At 38.9% G+C, this 20000-nt stretch overlaps 2 protein-coding genes across 3 annotated transcripts in view; both read left to right on the plus strand.

Annotated features, from left to right (window-relative positions):
* The window catches only part of LOC138059144 (LLGL scribble cell polarity complex component 2-like), a 21611-nt gene extending 11253 nt beyond the window's left edge, over window positions 1-10358 (plus strand). The window contains exons 12-19 of one of the 2 annotated variants that reach the window (XM_068904677.1): window positions 712-973; window positions 1232-1492; window positions 2153-2374; window positions 2996-3377; window positions 4049-4664; window positions 5536-5601; window positions 6872-6916; window positions 9602-10358. In XM_068904677.1, coding sequence (XP_068760778.1) covers window positions 712-973; window positions 1232-1492; window positions 2153-2374; window positions 2996-3377; window positions 4049-4664; window positions 5536-5601; window positions 6872-6892 — 1830 coding nt within the window. In that variant the 3' untranslated portion in view covers window positions 6893-6916; window positions 9602-10358. The remainder of the gene's footprint in view (window positions 1-711; window positions 974-1231; window positions 1493-2152; window positions 2375-2995; window positions 3378-4048; window positions 4665-5535; window positions 5602-6871; window positions 6917-9601) is intronic. The other variant, XM_068904676.1, reaches the window with a different exon arrangement.
* A 5175-nt stretch (window positions 10359-15533) lies between these two features.
* The window catches only part of LOC138014033 (uncharacterized), a 12996-nt gene continuing 8529 nt past the window's right edge, over window positions 15534-20000 (plus strand). Inside the window, exons 1-2 of the mRNA XM_068861064.1 lie at window positions 15534-16929; window positions 18292-18397. Of these exons, the coding sequence (XP_068717165.1) occupies window positions 15576-16929; window positions 18292-18397 (1460 nt within the window). The 5' untranslated portion in view covers window positions 15534-15575. The remainder of the gene's footprint in view (window positions 16930-18291; window positions 18398-20000) is intronic.

Genomic DNA, 20000 nt, shown 5'->3' on the forward strand with positions numbered 1-20000 from the left:
GCTACGATCAAACTCGTTTCTATCAAAATAACTTCATGTAAAATCAGCATGTCTGTGTACTGTGGCAATTGTCTCTTTCATGTGGAATAATAACAGTAGTTACGGAAGTTGCAGCAACTCTGTGTTCTGCACTGCAAACATTGAGTGAGTCCTTCAACATCTACAGAATTCTGTGAATGAGAACTGTGAGTTGGGGCTCTTAACATAAGCATTCCAAGCTGAGTGGGAGCAAGTCCATTATGCTCAAAATTATTTTGAGTATTCCTGAATCATAAGAATAATTATTACTTCTTGCAAGGCGAGGCAAGGTCCACATTTTTTTCCTTCTCTGAGAAGACAAGGAAGCCTGAACAATAGGGGTAGCACCTCATTTTGTTTGACGGGTCCCCCACACACAAGTAAAAATTGTTAGCTAGAGCATAGTTAATCTAGGGACTGGTTATAAAACCGTCAAGCCTTCAAAAGCGAGAACAATCATCAGAATCAATGTTGGATTGATTGTGTTAGTGCACAATCTTTTGTTTACGCTTCGCATCGGTTTGCAAATTAGTAAAAAAAATACAGAAAAAAACGTGCCACAAAAATACTTGTTGAGTTTCATAACCATCTCCATGAATTAACTATGGCAAGAGTGAAGTTTGTGTTATTATTGAACATAAAAGTATTCAGCAGGGACACAATATAATTATTTATTGTATATTTTGTTATCAGATGACTGAAATCGATTTCACTGAGGACAAGGAAAACTTCAAATGGAAAGGCCATGGACCGTTGCTTCCTAAGGAAGGGTCAGTCCCAATTCCATCTGGATTCAAGTTGCAAACAGGTCTCCAGTTGATCCCAGCTGCTCCAGTCAGTGCACTGGTCATGGAATCAAGCTGGGGACTTCTAGCAGCAGGAACTGTCCATGGTTTCATCTTGTACGATTATGTGAATAAGAAAACTGTCACTACAAAATGGACCGTCAGCCAAGGTATGAGGACATTTTCAGATGAGATGGTATCTTGTATTGAGCTTTAGCTACGCATGACAATGTAAGGAAACTTGAACAATTCAACCCAAAAATATCGAAAGCTCTACAGCTGATGCCCTTCCAGTTACATTACAAAATGAAATAAAATGGGTGCAAGTGAAGTAAAAGGCAATTTCCCCCAAGAGATAACATTACATGAATAGTGTCTTTCAATATCCATTGTACAACTGTAATGGAGGTCATTTTCTTGTTCTTAAGAAACTGATAGTGGAGAACACCTTTCAAGAAGAAAATCTCTAAAAGAGAGCATCAGACGATCTTTTCGTCGTCTACGTTCACGTAAAGGATCCCGCAGTGGTGCGGAAGCAACACCCACAAAAGAAGGCGAGGGTCCTACATCACCCACAAAAGAAGCTGTAGCTTCACCAGTGTCACGACTTGTTGAAGAAAATCGCGTAGACGAAAGTGTGCTTAGTATGGTTCGCTGTTTGTACTTTGTGGATACCTTTGTGAAAGATGGTAAGACTCTTCTTTGAATGAATTATTGACTTTGTTGTTTTAACCCATTGACGCCTGGGGGTTCCCCATTGATGAGTAAAATCATCTGGTGTAGACATAGTAAAATACCAAGTATGGCCGTTTTAGGGGTGAATGGGTTAATTAAAATGCATTCATTGTTGGATGAAACGTTTTTTAATTTGACATTCTAGTTACACTACATTTCCTACTATAATAATAATAATAATTGGCAGTGCTAATCACCCTTTACTTGCAGTCTTGAGGGCTGAATTACGAAGGGCGCAGCTCACAATATCGGGCTGAAAGCGACCACTATATGCATAAAAGTGCAAACACTTGCATACATTAACATGAAAAACATACCTACTTGCAATGCTTACTACACTACTTACTTACACTTATTAGAAATTTCTTACACTCATTTACTCTCAATAACTTGCGGTACTTTCTTTTACAATGCTTACCGATAATAACTTACAATAATTTGCTTGCTTGTTGGACGAAACTTGTGCTTAAACAATGTTTGCATTAATTAATGAGCTGATTGCTATTTTTATGGATTATAATTTTTTTTAGATGCATTTACAATGTTGTACACTTCTGTGTAGTATGAAACAGAAAACTAAAAAAAAACCTAAAATTGACTAATCTCCTTACTAGGGACGCATCATTGCCCATCGCTGTGGGCTGGGACAAATGCTGGACACATCTTTTTGTTCTACCTAACCATTCCTGATGCCGAAAAGCGAACTGAAGAAGAAGTTCAAGTGGAGATTGGCAAAGAAATCAAGTTAAAGCATAAAGCGCCAGTAGTATCCATATTTGTTGTTGACAAGGATGGAATGCCATTGTTTGGGGAGATCATGCAGGATCAAGGCAAAGGTAGACTTCCTCCTCAAGTGAGAACAAAGTGCTTGGGGTGTATACACATGGTTACTCTGTCAAGCTGGCCTACCTGTGGTTGCCAAATTCCTGGCCTATCTTTGATTCCCCATGACTGGCACTTGTTACTTAGGTTAAATCAAGGAAAAGAATACACACAGGAAGGGTTGTCCATTGACAAGTGGAGGGTGGGGTTCCTTATTGACAATGAAAATTGTCTATTGCAAAATCTATAAGTGTTCCTCTCAAGAGGGAAGAGTTGTATAAGATTTTATGAAAATGCAATATTATTATTGAAAGTCAAGTGCCAGCCATCTTATTCTTTATGTTTAACCCATTGACTCCTGAAGGTTCTCTATTGACGCGTAAAACCGTCTGGCATTAGACAGAGTAAAATACTAAGTCTGGCCGGTGTGGGTGTTAAAGGGTTAAGGGTGTGCCCAACCTTTACAGCTTGCAGTTCAAGCAGTCAGTTTGTGGCTGCTGAATTGACCCAGTTATTGGCAATTATTGGTCTTGTCATTAATTAAATGTAATATATCTGCCTCAAGATGTTAAGTAAGAAATGGGCCCAAGAAGATGGAACAAAGTTAATTTGCTGTTTCTTCTCCACTTAAACAGAAGCAGACATGAGTGGAACACATTCGTTAGTGATATGCTCAGAGGAACAGTTCAAGGTGTTTAGTTTGCCGCACTTGAAGGCTCGCAACAAAGAAAAACTTACAGCAATTGATGGGTCAAGGGTTCGAAAGATTGGCCTGATCAATGTCAGAAGCAAGAATGATGATTCAAGCATGGTTTATCACTGCCTGGCATGTGTCAGCAATCAAGGCGACTTGATTGTGTACTCTATTCCAAATCTCAAGATGCAAGTTAAGGCATCAGCCATGAGAAAGTCAGATGTTGATGCCATTAAGTCCTTGGTATTCTCTGTCAGCGGACAAGGGTTTTATCTCAGCTCCCGCAGTGAGATGCAACGATTTACTCTCTCAGCAACCGATTTGTAAGTTGTTATGTCACTTTAATTAAAGGGGATGTAGAGGTTGTGGCCCATTGACGAGAAAAATTCTCTGGTGTTAGACAGTCTAATCTATCAAGTCTCATTCTTAGGAGACAATGGGTTTAAGAAATGGAACACAAAGATGTATACAGAGTGCGTCATTGCGTCCTGGGACAACCTGTTTTTCTTTGCATGCATAAAATATAGAATGAAGGGTCCAATTGGGTGCAGATAAAAATCAAATGTTTGTGCAAATGACAAACACCAGGAAATACATGCGAACGGCATATTTTACAACGATATTGAACATTCCCATTTCATGTTCCTCAAATTTAGAGGTAAGCTGTGAGTCAAATGATTTCTTTTTGTCAATGATTATGTCCAGCTTTGGCAGCTTATACATCTCTATTTCGATTGATGAATCAACAGGCATAACATTTTCAAGGAAATGGATCATTTTACTTTAAGTACATATTTGAGGGGAAGGATAAGACTTAATTTTTTGGGCAGTTTGTAAATCTGAAAGGGCACTGCAGCAGCAATTAAGAGACAATAGATTGCACGTTAATTATTCTTAAATATTAATTAGCTGGACCAAACTTTTCAAGAAGGTGCAAGAAAAGTATTGTTTCCAGATACATTTAATGTTAATTTGTTTGCTTTTCTTGATTCAGATTGAAGCCAGATTGTATCTTGGAGCTCGCTGAGGGAATGAGACCTGCAGAGCCAGAAAAAGCAGAGGCTATCCCAGAGGAGAAGAAGGAAAGAAAGAGTTCCACTTCAAGCTCATCGTCTTCATCATCTTCGTCTTCATCTGACGATGAAAAGGATGAAGAAAAGAAAAAGGAGAAAAAGGAAAAGAAGAAGAAAGCCAAAGAAGCAGCAGCAGCAGCAGCTGCTAGTGTAGCTGCAGAGGCAGTTGTTCCTGAAGTGCTTGAGGAAAAGAAAGAAGAAGTGGAGGAGAAAAAAGATGATATGGAGGTAAAAGCAGAGGAGGCTGTTGTACCTTTTACTGATGATGGAAGTTCAACTGTAACAGAAAGGGTGGTTATCACTGAGAAGAAATCTTACACTCACCAATCATCCACTTCAGAGGATAGTGAGAAACCAGAGCAACTTACTGGCGATGAATTTAGCACCTTCTCTACGAGCATGCAGACTTCTTCTTTTACCACAACCACCAGAGTTGTAACGTCAAAACAAGTCATCAGTTCCTCGTCCACTTCAGAACGGATAATTGTGTCAGATGGAACTAAAATTGAAGCTCTTGAGAATGGAGAATCGGAAAGGGTAAAGCTTATGTGATTTGTCTATAATGTGTGCATGGTGAATTTTAAGGATCCAATGATTTTGTATGTAGTATCTTGTTTTGTTGGGTGTTATTATCGCCCTATTCCTCCCCAAGTGATATTTGAAGATTTTTCCCCAACCAAAAATATTCCTGAGTAAGTCATCTTAGAGGCTTCTTGGATTTAAATTTCATTCATCAGTTCTTTCATGGGAACTAATGAGATCCTCATGAGATCAACAAAGTGATCTGCTCCCAACTGGGTGGAGTAAGTATTACATACAGTTGATTAGTGCAAGGCCTTCTGCACAGGAGGTCCGGAGTTCGATCCCTAGTGACCTCACATCCTTGCTTCGACCTCTTTCCATTCTGTATAGCTTCAGGTAGTTCAGTTGGTAGAGCATTATACTTTATACCAGCATCTCAGAGTTGGTGGGTTTCAATCCTGCTGAAGCCACTTGAATGTTTTAGATCTCTAAAAGAGATGCATGCTCATATTGTCCAGATAAATCCAAGGATCACTTTCTATCTTTGGGCTTCAAAGTTATCAATTGCAAACAGACTATATGGAGAAGGTTTAAGATGTAGTTACAGTTCAAGTAATACCATTGGACTTCAACTGTGCGTATGTTGGGAAATTTGAACCCTCAACTTGCTGAAAGCAAAGTGCCAATCAAAAAGCAACATTGCGTGACAATATTGCGAAGTGGCGCTCAAACAAACAACCGTTTTCACTGTAAGCCCTTAACCCATTGTTTCCTGGGGGTTCCCCACTGATGAGTAAAATCGTCTGGCGTTAGACGGAGTAAAGTATCAAGTCTGGCCGGTTTGGGTGTCAAGGGTTAACTGGTCTTGCTCATTTGTTTGTTTCAGCTTATGTTAAATGACTCTGATCTTCAGAAAGCAGCAGAGGATATGATGAATGATACCCATGATGAGGTTTGAGAATTTGTTGAGTCTTTTTGTAGGGAATATGATGCAGTGGTGAGAGCACTGGCATCCCCTTCGATGTCACCTGAAGGTCCTGGAGCCTGTTTTTAAAGACTGTAAGGGGCTATGTCATGCAAAATGATTTAATAGCTCTTTTCACGGTTAGTCTTTCTCATTTGCATCACAATGTAATCTAGCATGTATTTGAGGCCATTTCGTTTTAACCCGAAATTGCCTCCACATCCACGTTAGATTACATCGTAATGCAAATGAGAAAAACTAACTGTGAAAAGGGCTATAATTTTCAGGACACCCAAAATACCCGACAATGTAGAATGGAACATCGCAATGACCACTTAAAATTGTTGAACAACATAAAACAAATACAGCAAAAAGGAAAGAAAAGCATGAATGGACACAGATGGTCTAGACTGAAATGGATTGCATTTGCATGATCTTGAAAAAGTTCGGCCCAACATGTTTCAAGTTTATGGGAAATTGCCTGTTTTCACACACTAACATGGTGGCAATGACATAACTTGAAAACCACCAAGCATTAAGAAATCCCCCCTGAGGTTCTTGCTGTCAGTATTCTGAAATGTTATTCTTTCTTGACCCTGCCCTGCAACTTTTTCTCAGGGTAATTATTTAAGTTTTCCTTGCACAGCAAAAACATGAATTCCACTTGGAGGTCCTCCACAATTGGAGTAACCCATATTATGCTCTTAAAATAATAATAGTATAATTAGTGTTACTGCTAAGTAAATAGCTTTTAAGCATGTAAGCATATTTTGATGAAGCAAGTCTTAAAGTGCTACTATGATCAAATTTTCATCCCTTGAAGTTTTAGATTCCAGGGAAGATAACAAATCACTGTTAACTGTTTGGAAATATCTACATTGGTTGCGGAGATATTTAAGTTTGAAAAACGTGTAAAACATGCAAATGGAATATCTTTTTCCATCATATTTGTTCATAATTCGAGTTTATGATGTCATCAGTTGGCTAATTTGCATATTTTGAAAACTTGAATATCTCTGGACCAAAAAGAGATATTTGAAAATAGTAAGTAGCATTCTTCTTCTTGTACAGCCTATAAGTTTATGTCTTTAAATGGCTTAGATAGGAAACATCTGAATTTCGTCATAGTAGCACTTTAATATTATTTTTGTGAAAATTAAAATATTCCATTTTTTTCACCTTTTTTTTTTTTATTTGACATATTTCTTTTTCTGTTATTCCAAGTGTGCTTATCTTTGCCACAATATATTGTTTTTAGGTTGAGCAAGCTTCCAGTTGAGAAAGGCATTGATTTAAGATACAGGTCCATGTGCAGTTACTTTCTTTTTCCTCATGTTTATTTTGTTTTGGCATGTTATTTTGATCGTGTAACATTATAAGAGTATAACTTCAAAGGCAAACTTCATAACCATGAGTTCATATTCTGTATCTCTTACTCAATTTATAGTTAAACTGTAAGAAATGATCCCTGTTTTTTACCATTTAATAATTTATAGCCCAGTTTTTAATGACAAAGGCCATAGATTAAACTAGGAAAAACATGGTGCTTTGACTATTTTTAGTATGGTGCAAAAAAACGGGGTTAGCAGAATAATAAAACAATTATTGTATGAGGTTTTTGTGATATCCGGATTAATGAAGGTCGAGGTAAGTGTTATCAGCCAAAGGCTTTGGCTGATAACACTAACCATGCTGTACATGTAGAATACAATCCTCTTAAGTGGCCAATCATATGGTGTGTCCTCTTGAAGATAAATACAAGATTATAGTTTTTAAGGGCCTATCACCTCAACTTGTGTTCCCACCTAATGTATTCTCTGAAATCGTCCCGAATACATTGTGTTTTTTTAGAACCTTTAACTTTGCTTTAAAGTTTTTTATTGGCTTTGAAAACAGGAAAAGTGTTCATACTTTGGTCCATAACCAAGCTGAGATGGGGAATAGGCTTGATACCTGGTTGACATCACAAATTAATTTGCATTGAGATAGTTCTTTAAAAAATGTGATGGAAATGAATTTGTGACTTTAACCCGGTATTGAACCCATTCCCACTGTTGCGAGGTTATTGTATGACCACTTTTCCCATTAGCCAATAAAAAAGTGAAATTTCAATCTCAAGGTTCTAAAAACAACACAATGTATTTGGGACGATTTTGGAGAAAAAATAAAGTGGAAACTTGTGTGTTGAGTAAGGAGCAAACTTCATAATTCCCTGGTAATGTTTTATTTTATTGGGGCAAAAGGTCCTTTCAAAATCAAATTAGCAGAAAAGGAAAGAATGTTCTGTCATAACTTCATTAGAGCATATAAATGAAATTAGCCTATAATGATGTACAGTTATCATCCATACAAAAAACGCATCCTTGTTTATAGCAGAAAAACGTCCTATCTTTGACCCGATTCTTGCATTTAAGAGACATCTCAAAATCACGTGGTCTGTCACTGATTTCCATCCTTTATGGGTTTATTATGATATCACAAAATGGCCAGCTCCCATTTGGCTTAATATCTCAATCATTATTAGTATCACCCAACTAGTGGACTATTAGTAATAGACCTTGAGTAGCGAAAAAGCGTGACGAAGTGTGACGCTTTCTTTTGTTTTATTCCCAAATAAATATTTCTTCAACTTGCATTTGCTGACTTTATTATTGCCTTTTCTGTCTGACTAGTTGGGTGATACTAAAACAATTAGACCCTTCGCCCTCAAGGGCCACAGGTCAAAAGCCTATTTGTTTTTGCCTCTTGGGCTAGAAGAGCTAATTGCAGTCCAAGCCTGAAGTTTTGGGGCGTTTCTTTTGTTGCTGTGAAAGTAGCATTCATAGCTGCAGAGATTTTCAAAATAAGTTACTTGTACTTGTTGTCCTAAGCTAAATTGATTTTAATAATAAAAAGCATTATAAAAGTGGCAGTTTTTACCTTTGGTCTAGGTTATTTGCTTGGTCAACCAACTGTCAGTGCTCTCAAACTTAGAAATTTAAATTAAGGTTTAATTTTCTGCAACAGACAAACGCAGAACTTTGAAAATACACCCAATTTTAGGAAAATGAGAAGGCCCTGGTTTAAAGTGTGAAGCTTATCAATTTGGATTTGAAGTGCTACTACGACCAAAAAACAATTCTTCTTTTTCTTTGGATTTTAAAGACACTGTTTCAACTGAAAGTTTGTCATTTATTGGTCCGCCATCACTAACTTTTAAATCTTTAAGAGAGCTAGGTCGAGGAGAAAATGACGTCAAAGACTCGCTTGGTTAAGAATGCAATGCGTGTCTGTGCGGCTGAATTAATAGGGAACTTAAGCAACGACAACGGCGACGGCAACGTGAACGTCACAAATTTACATATTTAGTGGGCAAAAACAATAGCTTTGCACGCCCTGCACGTGCGTTTTGCACTTTTGTCCATTTCTTTGCCGTCGTCAGCAAAACTACAACGTGAAACAGCCAAATTTGAGGTTTTATGGACAACGTCATTACTTGAGGATAAATTTTCATTTTTTGCCCTTAATTGAGCGCCGTTCCTACGAGCGTCATTTTTGAGGAACTACCACAGCCCCGTCATATTAAAAAAGTTGAAATAGTAACGAAGCGATTACAATAACGCGAATTTATATTTTGAGATGACGTTCTCGTTGCCGCCGCCGTCGTCGTTGCTTAAGTTCCCTAATATGTAGCATGGGAGTGTCGGGCTTTCAGATTTTTAAACTCGTGTTGTGCATTATATAAGTTGCGTTTACACACTGAAATTTTAAGCTAGTGACCCTCTGATGTCCAATCGGTCAGTTTTGAACGTGAGTGATGACAGACCGTGAAATCCAAATCTTACACTCCAAATAAACAGCCTTCAAAATCTGAAGAAAAAAAGAATGATTTTTTTGATCATAGTAGCACTTTGAAAGACTTGTTCCTATACTCTCCTCACGTAGTTTGTATTATGACATTCTTGGATTTTGGCATCCTTGCTAATGATTCTTTTCTTTTTCCCAACAGGTTGAATCTGTGGGATCTTCTGATAAAGAACTCGCAAAAATCAGGGGCAAGGGGTTTACCAGTCCGGGTAAATTGTACATCCGAAAAAGCACTGGGGAGACCGAGTCAGCAGATCCTTGATTTGACACATAGGCCTTGTAATCACAATCAGGACTTGGATTCATTAGTTGCGCACTGACTTTAGTTTCAGAAGCAATTTAAACTTTTTTTCTCGAAAATAGCTCATCAACAGAAGTAGCTGTTCATAATTTAATCAGTCTTAAGTGCGATGTAGTAGCTTTTTTCTCGCTATGTGGAAGTCGTGTGAAGACAAACATTTTTGGATTGCTTAGTGTAATGACAAGCTGTGACTTAAAATAGCTTGAAACTTAATAGTTGATAAGAATCGCTGGGACATTTCCCGGTTGTGCTGTATCCGAATTGACGATGCCTTAGGCAATCTTTATTTAACAGATTTTCCCTTTAGTGTGTTTGTATGGAGAATTCTCCTAGAATTGGGGGTGACAGGTTAAGCTGCATTCAATAATCTTCATCATGCAATCATTGACATACTTCCGTTGGTTCGTATCTGGTTTCGAGGACCACCTGCACGTTAAAGAAATTTCTTTCTGGATTATCAAAATAACTTTCACAAACTCTTACCAATAAGACAGTGATGGTAGTTTTTTCAAGTCAAGCTTTCTTGTCTTGGATTAGATTTTTATTTGTAGGATTATTCTTTTAAGAAGAGTGGCTCAAATTAAAGGTTGTACATGTAGCCGTGAAGTGGTCCTCAGTGCTTCTCACCGCACCCAACAATTCAAACAATTCCAGCCTGCGAAGGCTTTCCATTTACCGGTAGCTTAAGTTTTCGGAAATTGCGCTTCGAAAGAACGGTCTGACCTCAATATGAAACCACTTTTAAATGCTGTCCAGTTAAACTGGTCGGACCAAATATCCCTAATTACGATTGTTTTTATTTATTTAATTGTAACAAACAAGTTCATTTGCACAAAAAGGTTTAAATGCAAATAGGGTGCCAACATGGAAGAACTTAGTCTTCATATGTAAGCTTTCCCCCACCCCCCCCCTGTCAACTTGTCTCGTGCTCTCGAATGGCGCACGACCTGTACAAACGCGCGGTGGCCTGGGACGGGTTTGTTTAACCAGAAAGTAACATATCCAACAAGCGCGAATGGAATAATTGTTTTATTAAATTCCTAAACTCCAGAAGTTCGGGAGTACGAAATACGAGCGAAAAAAGCGAGAACATCTGAGCGAAATCGAAAAATGAGCACTGATGCAATGTTGCGTAATACCTTGCGGTCAGACAGACTGAGGCTCTTCAGAAAAACATTTCTTTCCTTTTCGCGTACTTCTAAACGTCGGAATTGATCCAAACTTTCCACAGTTTTTTTCTTTTTTGGCTTTATTCAGAGAGAAATGTCGCTTTCCGGAGAAAGAGCGTGAACTCGTCTATTACCAAATCTCGTCCGTTTTTTCTTTCACTCTATCAGTATGCACATCTGATTCTCTAACACTCCCCTACCTACAATACTGGTCTATCGTTTGTGCCTCTGCGTATCCCTCTCATCTACAGCCAATCTTTCGCAGGGACTTACCTGCCCGCAAGTAGCCTGCAGTGCAGGCGTTATTTTGGCGCGGAACGCTAGATAAATCAGGTTTTCGATGCCGCCATCTTGGATTGTGATTAGATGCTTGACCGGGAGAGGGCTGGTGCAGTTGGGGGTGGGGCACCCCATTTTTCCACTTAGCGCCTACTCCCTCAGCAAATATTTCCTTGCCCCAATCTTCCACAGTTACCAAATCTTAGAAAGATGGTGGCCTAATACGAAAATGTGCACTCGCGCGCCCTAAATACGCATGCACTGCAGGCTAGCCCGCAAGCCAAGTAAGCACTGGCTGGCTTACAGGTATTTATAAATTTAATTAAATTTTAATTCCGGCAAAACTTTTTATAGGCGCGAGGGTAATCGCACTGAGATTATTTCAACAGGTTTTGTCAAGGGCGACATGTGAAGTTCGTCGCAATGGTCAACACAGAGCTAGGGACCACTGTGGTACTTTTTGAATAGCCGTTACATATTTTTTTTTTCAGATGCGATAAAAAAATAAAATAAAGGTTACTTGTACAATGTTTTGGGGGCACGGTTTTAGCTAAAACCATGGCCCCAAAACATTCACAGTTACGCCTGTTCCCTTTCGAAAATCCGGTCAAATATTAATGTTTGTGGCCATCATTTTTGCCATCAGATATGGCATTTCATGTATTATTGTAAACGTCCCTGAAGAAGTCTACGTTTGCTAGACGAAACGCGTCGGAGAATAAACCACACGGGCCCCACACAACCGGATGTGTTTTTTGAGCGATTTTGAGTTCACCGTTGACTGTTACTATTATCAACGGCGAACTCAAAATCGCTCAAAAACCACTTTTGAGGCAAAAAGACGACTATAAACCACAACTAAGGTAATTCAACGTTTATTTATCATTGATTTATATACATAGTTAGCGATATATCGCTATAGGTGAGGCAAACGCTAAATCTAGTACATTTACTCTAAAATATCAATCGGCTACACATCCGATTGTGTGGGCTGCCTGTGGTGCTACTCGCTCATTAAAGTGCTACTGTGATCAAATTTTTATCCCTTGAGTTTTTTGGTTTATCACATAGAGTACCATGAAACATTAAAAACGCTGTTTACCGTTTGGAAATATCTGCATTGGTTCCAGAGATATTTAAGTTTGAAAAATGTGTTAAATATGCAAATGAGAAGGCTGATGACGTCATTCACCCAACCCAATAGAACATCAAGAATATAAATAGAGCTATCTCGGTCAATTTGCAACAGAGACCATTGAAACTTGGTGAGCTGATAGTTCTGAAGGCAACACACCTACGACTGTAAAAAAATTGGTTCCCATGGCGACTCACTCTTTTCCAGTCCCCTCCAACCTGATTTCAATATTTTGGTGATTGCAGGCTAGAAATACATTTACCAAGGCCACAAACTCGACCTAACATCTTTATATGCTGACAGGATCATGCAGATGAGGCACCATTTGCAAATATCAAAACAGAACGCCAAAGGTGGTCTGCAAAGCTTTTAATATCAGGGAGGTCTGGAACCCAGTATGTTGCCATGGTAACAAAAATGGTATGCTCATATTGTGGAACACATCTACTAGAATCTTAGTGCAAAGAACCAAGTATTTCTGATACAAATTGGCTGAGATATCTTTCTCCATCATACTTGATAAAAATTTGGTAGGGTTTATGACGTCATCACTTGGCTAATTTGCATATTAAAAAAACTTGAATATCTCCAGAACAAAAAGAGATATTTGAAAATGGTAAACAGCATTCTTCTTCTCGTACAGACTACGTGTTTATGTGCCAAAATGGCTTCGATAGGGAAGATTCAAATTTCGTCACAGTAGCACTTTAAGTTTAAATATTTTAAAATTTAAAGGTACTGTGAAATGTAGCACGAAGTTCAATAATTGTAGTCTAATTGTGATTAGCTCCATAATGACAATGACGCGATGTCTTTCCGTGTATTATGCTATAATAACCTTTTCTTTCTTCAGCTTGTGCCACCTGGCTTAATGGTAAAAACTGGCCAGGAACGCCCCTGTTTCGTTTCCAAAAGAAAGCCCTGAGAACCATTACTCACCCCCCCCCCCCCCACCCCGTGCACATACCTACCCTCTAAAATATTCAATATTCATAAGTACCAAGACTCTTGTTTTGTTTTCCTTCATATGCAAAAGCTCTTGTCCATTCATCTCTTTTCTCTCGTCAAACCCAATTCTGATTGTCATCAATATTTTACAAGGCTAAAAGATAACTCACATCTCCATAATCATAAATACTCTTTCTCTTTACGGGAACAGGGTCCCCTAATTTGGAATGCATTGATATTCCTCTCTTATCAGTTACGCAATTCTCTCAATCTTTCAAACTCCATATTAACGTTAACTCAGATATTTTTTCCAGTCCTTGTAAACTATCATATAATTCCTCTCATAATTCCTTCGAACTCTTTCTTATAAGATATAATAGTTTGCTTTCGGTTTAATTAATTAATCCTAAATTGCATATTTATTTGTATAGTTTTTTTTTTCCTGTTTGCCATCTGGTAGTTCGCCGTGATCTCCTGTATGATCTTTGCCATTATAGCCTGTGTGGCAGTAACCTGAGTATCAGGCTTTTCCTGACCCTCTACCCCTCAGGAAGGGCTGATACTCAGGCTCAGGTAAGTGTGGCAGTTGTTATCGGGGAAGGGGAGCGAGCGCGAGGGGAAAATGAGGGTTTCGCTCGCTCCCCAGTCCCCTATTACGCCTGCCACGCAGGCTACCATAACGACGACCTAAGAACTAAGACCCACAACCTAAGATCTCTTTCAGTATAAAAAAACCCCTTCTAATTCGAGACAACTACAAAGGCAAGGATGGCTGGTTTATTAAACGCATTGTCCGCGTCCAAGAAACACAAAATGGATGGGATCTTATTTTTGCAGAAATTCTCGCCTCAAACTACCCTCAAACTACCCTGGTCCGAGTTCTTCTCTGTCCTTGTGCGGGTCCATTTCCATCAGTAGGGCTAACGCTCACATGGTTCATATGAGCCGGGTAGAAACTCATTAGCACTTCACATTACATTGTAATCAGTTAAGTCTGTACAAAACGAAGACCCTCACTAAAATGCTTTATTTGACACTAAAATAGTGAAAGCGATGGGGTCTGCCAAAAAAAAAACCCTAAGTACGTAACGTCTTGTCACATCCGAAAGAGAAGACTGAATGGGTGATCGTTACTTTTGTAGAAAAGCTTTAAAGAAAAATAATTGCATCCTGGGAAAACAAAATGAAGCTCTCTTATGATCAGATGGACGTTCTTGAAAAGATCCGTCGTCAAAAGTACACTTCCTTGAGTCGAACATCCATTACCGTCTCCAATGAATGTCACTCAAGCTCAGTAACAGGAACGAGACCAAACGTAACTTTTCAGGGTTAACATCAATTGCAGGCAAGCAAAAGCAACGCAATCTGGCAAAGAGCATCTAGCAGGCAAAGCATCTAAAGGATATGTGAGGCACTACAAGCACGGTAAGCGCGAAAATTCCAAGCCGAATTTCACCCCAATTTTGCATATCCGATATACACAATTGCTAATTTGTTCTATTATCCTCAATTTTGGACACTGTGTCCCAGGACTTGTGGGAAATGGGTGAAAAGTTATCCCAAGTGTATGGACATAGGACTCGAACCTGGGAATGTTGATTACTTTAACCCCTCACCTGACGGCTTGACCACCACACCGCTAGCTGCTCAGGGACAATATTTAAAACACTATTCAATTGATAATGCTATATTCAGGTCCACATCAGCTGATAGCTGCCGATGCAACTATTACTTTGTAATTTTTGTAATTTTAACCTGCTTTATCAAATAAAGAATTGATTGATTGATTGATATTATCACTCGGCAACAAACAAGATTAAACACTGCAAGAGATCGGTTACCAAACTTCACGACAAAGCTAAACATTTTTTAAATCAAAGCCTACGCCTAATTAATCTAGCTAAGGTCTAATTGCTCTTCAGCAATAATATTCTATGGGAGATATAAACAAATCGTTTTTTTTGAGGGAGCGGTATCAATCTTCAGTGGTGAAGCGGAGTGAACCGTTTCCTATAGAGTCGAAACTCCGGGTTTCAAATCCTATCCACGGGTATGAATTTTAACTTCCTTTTTTTTCCTGCTACCACAAGTCCTGGGACACGGTGTCCGATTTTTCCTGATATACTCAATTTCGAGCAATTATAAGAAAAATTCGAGGAGGAGGACATGTTTAGCAGATGAATGTCTATAGGGAGACTATATGAAAAGTTAGCATGGATATCCGTTGCTCTCATACCCAGTCCCCAGCAGTCAAAATGGTGGATTTGTTCAGAACGGCAGTTCAATGGATGAACTTAAAAGTTTAGCCTTCGAGGCTGTCTGTACACCTCTTTTACATCATACATTTAGCGTGTTCCATGCCATTTGCTTAGGAAAGGATGCAGGCATTTGCAAGGTGATTCTCTCCTGTAGTCCAAGTAAACTGGATACCGCTTTGGCGTTAAGGTGTGAGGTCAAGGGTTTATCTAAGGACAGCATTTACTATGGTTGTACGGCGAAAGATCTGGCAAAAAATAACGAAAATTTTTCACGTTTGTTTCAAACTATTGAAAAAGTTGAGAAAACAACGCAAGGACTTTCATTCATACACGAAGCTGCAAGAGCAGGAAGCGTCAGGCAGATCAAGAGAGTTTTAAGTTTCGGAGAAAACATCAACAAACCTTCACCAGTCCGTGACGATGCTCAGGCTACACCTCTTTTGCTTGCCGCGGCTTCCAATTCATTGGAAGTTGTACAATTTCTGATCAAAAACGGAGCCAGTATCCACGATAAGGACAGGGGTAGAAACGGTCTACTTCATTATGCTGCCGTGGGTGGCAACGTTGAAGTTGTACTTTACCTTCTTCGTAGTGGTTCATATGTAGATTGCAGATCAACCTGGGGAAAAACTGCTTTGCATGTGGCAGCAGCCAAAGGTCATGCCAATGTTTTAACTCTTCTTATTTCTAATGGAGCATATCTGGAATCTTCTACAGGATTTGGTGATACTGCCCTGTTGCTTGCAGCTGAGGAGGGCCATCAAACTTGTGTTAAAATGCTTGTACAAGGCAGTTGCAATGTCAACATTGCAAACATGGCTCTTTTCACTCCTCTCCATAATGCTGCAAGAGAAGGGCACTTTGAGATTGTGAACTTTCTTTTACAGCATGGCAGTCATATCAATGCAGTCAATATCAAAGGAGAGACACCATTGAGCTTGGCTGTGAGAAAAAAAGGGAACAAACATTTAGTGGCATTGTTGATTCAGAAAGGAAGTACAGTTAACAGAGCTGATAGAAATAGAAGGACACCTCTTCATTACACTGTGGACAAAGAAGTTGCTGAACTTTTGCTTCAAGCTGGAGGAAATATACATGCAATAGACTTTGAAGGCAAGACCCCACTTTTCTTCGCAGCTCTTGATGGCTGTGAAGAGGTTTTGAGGTTGCTTGTTGATGAAGGAAGCAATGTTAATGCATTTAGTTTCGCTAGGGACACAGCCCTCCACGAAGCTGCCCTCAAAGGTCACACCAATATTGCTCATTTGCTGTTACAGTATGGAGCATGCGTTAATGCTAGAACAGTAACAGGAGAAACTCCTTTATTCTTGGCTTCCATTGCCTCCAAAACTAAAATGAAAGAACTTTTACTTTCATTTGGTGCTGAATGAACCTATCTATTATCAGGTGGGGCGGGACAGGGGGATCAAAACCTGCGCTTCCTGTACCTTGTTCTCACACTTCCTGTACCTTTATATCCTGGCTCCTGCCCTTTTCAGTCCTGCTTCCATCCCTTATAAATTTGGGAACTCAAAACGCATCTTGGTCATTTAGCTACGTACCGGTAATTCTTAAGTGATGACGGCCCTATTTGTAACGCATTAATAGATGAAAACAAGTAGCATTTTGCATTTCTCTCCCGCTTCCAACTTGCAGTTCTGAGTTGTCTTGTGTTCTGATACTGATATGCGTTTACTGGGGCAGATCCAGGTTTTTACAAAATGGGGTCCGATTAAAGGCGGCGCCCCTGTTAGGGACCCCAGGAAATTTTGGAATTTTTAGTCCTCGGAAACGCGTTTCAGCAATCAGTCTGGAGTTTGTTGGGATCATAAAGTCATTAAAATATGGAAGTGGGATATGATGAACTTGCAACGAATTGCCACCATGTAGTGAAATCTTTAGTCTGTTCTGATTCACGGTCATAAGGAGCAAGCTCCCAAGAAGGTGTTTCATGCACGGACTTGTACCTTTCACTACAGCGCCAAAAAAGACTAAGACCTACCTATTAAAATGGTCTTTGATGACATTTTTATAATCAAAAATTTGGTTTATCAACGGAGTTGATAATGTAAATTGACCACCGTACAGAGATTCTAAAACCTGACGTTTCGAGCGTTAGCCCTTCGTCTGTACGGTGGTCAATTTACATTATCAACTCCGTTGATAAACCAAATTTTTGTATACTACTTCCCCACCGACGCAGCACCACAGTTTCTTTAGAAACTACCCCTTCATTCATTTTTATAATCAAGTCGCGTTGCTTCGCTCATCTTGCAGCAGTTACGCGACAGCCGCTTCACATTTCATGACCTATGACACAACCATCGTGAAAGGGTTTTAAATTTCACCGAAGTAAGCCTGTTTTTCAGCCCAAAATGTAATTTGTGTTTGCTTGATTGCTCATGCAAGTCAGATATCATTTGGGTTCTTGTTTTTAAAGTATTGTAACACATTAATAGATGAAAACAAGTAGCATTTTGCATTTCTCTCCCACTTCCCGCCCTCTTAGAACTTCCGCATCCCACCCTTTCCTCTCCCGACTCCTGTACCCCCGTCCACTATCAGCTTTCAAATCTCCAATGAAAGTTATATAATTATTATTATAAACATTTCTTTTGTGTTGAATTGTTTTGCTTTACATTTTGAGACAAAAGAATAAATTCATTCACTGGCATATAATTTAAAATATTGCAATATGAAAACATTTTTGCCTTTTTCATGCAACATTATCCTTGATTTTAGAGGAGAAGAGGGTTTATCACTTTTCTTTTATTCTAGAAGATTGTAGCATAAGTAAATTCATTTGTTTTCTCTATGTTGTTGATTTGAATGCAAAAGTTCTGAAATGGTGAATAGGAAGTGGTGTCCACGGTATTGGAAGCTTGCAGCTTCACCACTCACTGTTTCCCATTTTTGAAGCTTTTACAGTCATTTCAGTGATATTGGTGGTGTCCATAGGATAGGGTCTAGTTTCCGTAGACTCCAGTCACCTCACAACCTTGTGGTTACACTGTTTATAAATCAAAGAAAATTCTGTATAATTTTTGTTTTTGGTGTCATAATTTTGAAACCGGAAGCACATTAAGTGACTGAGAACATGGGTAAAGTGGTTCATATACATATGTGATGTAATAAATGGCTGACCATAGTAATAATATAATATCTGACATCATCATCATCGTGACTTTATTATAGTGTCGAAGTAACTAATCGCCCTTTCTCACAGTCGGAGACTGTATTGCTAAGGGCGCAGCTCAACGTGGTCGGACTGAAGCAACAGTGTAGCTGGCTAGGCGCTCGGCCCCTGAACACAACCCATGTATGACCTCGGAGCACAGCACCACAGCTACTGCACCTACTACAGCTACTACACCTGCTACAGCTACTACACGTACTACGGCTACTACACTTACTACAGGTACTATATCTACCACAGCTACTACACGTAGTACAGCTACTAAGCTACTACACGAAGTAACAACTATTATGTATATTACAGGTACTAAGCTACTATACATCGTAACAACTATATGAAGGGTGGACGACTATGTGATGGCTTGACATGAAGTACTTCCCGATACTCCGAAAACATGGCGGATTCCGCAAAAAGCTACGAAGGGATGGCTACTTTAGGCTGTAAATTATCTCTTTAATTCCGAATTACAATAACAAAAGGTAAGTTAGAGATGGGTCATTTTCACTGAAGGTATGGCAAAAGAAATTGATCGTTGATGAGAAGGCTTGCAAACCTTTATTGTCAATTTGCAACACTGCACGAGGAAACTAGCCGGACCCCAATCAGCATCTAATATCGTGTTGTCTTTCCAATGTATTATCAATCCTTACACCCTCTTTTCCAATCTTGACAAACGATGCAATAGAAAGAACGAAGTCTCACGTTTTTAACAAGTATGAATTGAAGTATCACTATTGTTTCTTATTGGATCAAAAATCGCGTGGTCCTATGTTTTGTAATAATTATTTATATTTAAAAAATACAACCACACTTTTGAATTCACGGAACATGTTTCGATGTTTCAAACGTCATGTTCAGCCATAGTGAGTGTAACATTAAAATTTTTACAAGATAATTCGTATATTCTTTGTAGATTAAATGTTCGTTATAATATATACTATCATTGTATTGATAGTTATATATATATAAGAATTATCTTATAATGCTACACTTTCAAGTACAGTTGTTTTCTTTTTCACTGATTCAGTGATTAATTTGCCTTACTGTCTTTGCAGTGTGAGTAGAGTCTCCTTTGATCTTTCTAAGTAAATCGGGAAGAGAAAGGAAGACTCTGCCAGCCTCCTAGACATTCCTTGATTTGCTGCTCATGCAAAGAAATGGATGAGTCAGTACAGTTTCAACTAGTCAAACTTGCTTTAATTTTTGCACATGATCGATTGCCACACATCATCAATATTTCTTAAAATTTACAGCC

Source organism: Montipora capricornis, chromosome 8 (assembly GCF_036669925.1).
Source record: "Montipora capricornis isolate CH-2021 chromosome 8, ASM3666992v2, whole genome shotgun sequence".
In the NCBI taxonomy this organism is placed as follows: domain Eukaryota; kingdom Metazoa; phylum Cnidaria; class Anthozoa; order Scleractinia; family Acroporidae; genus Montipora; species Montipora capricornis.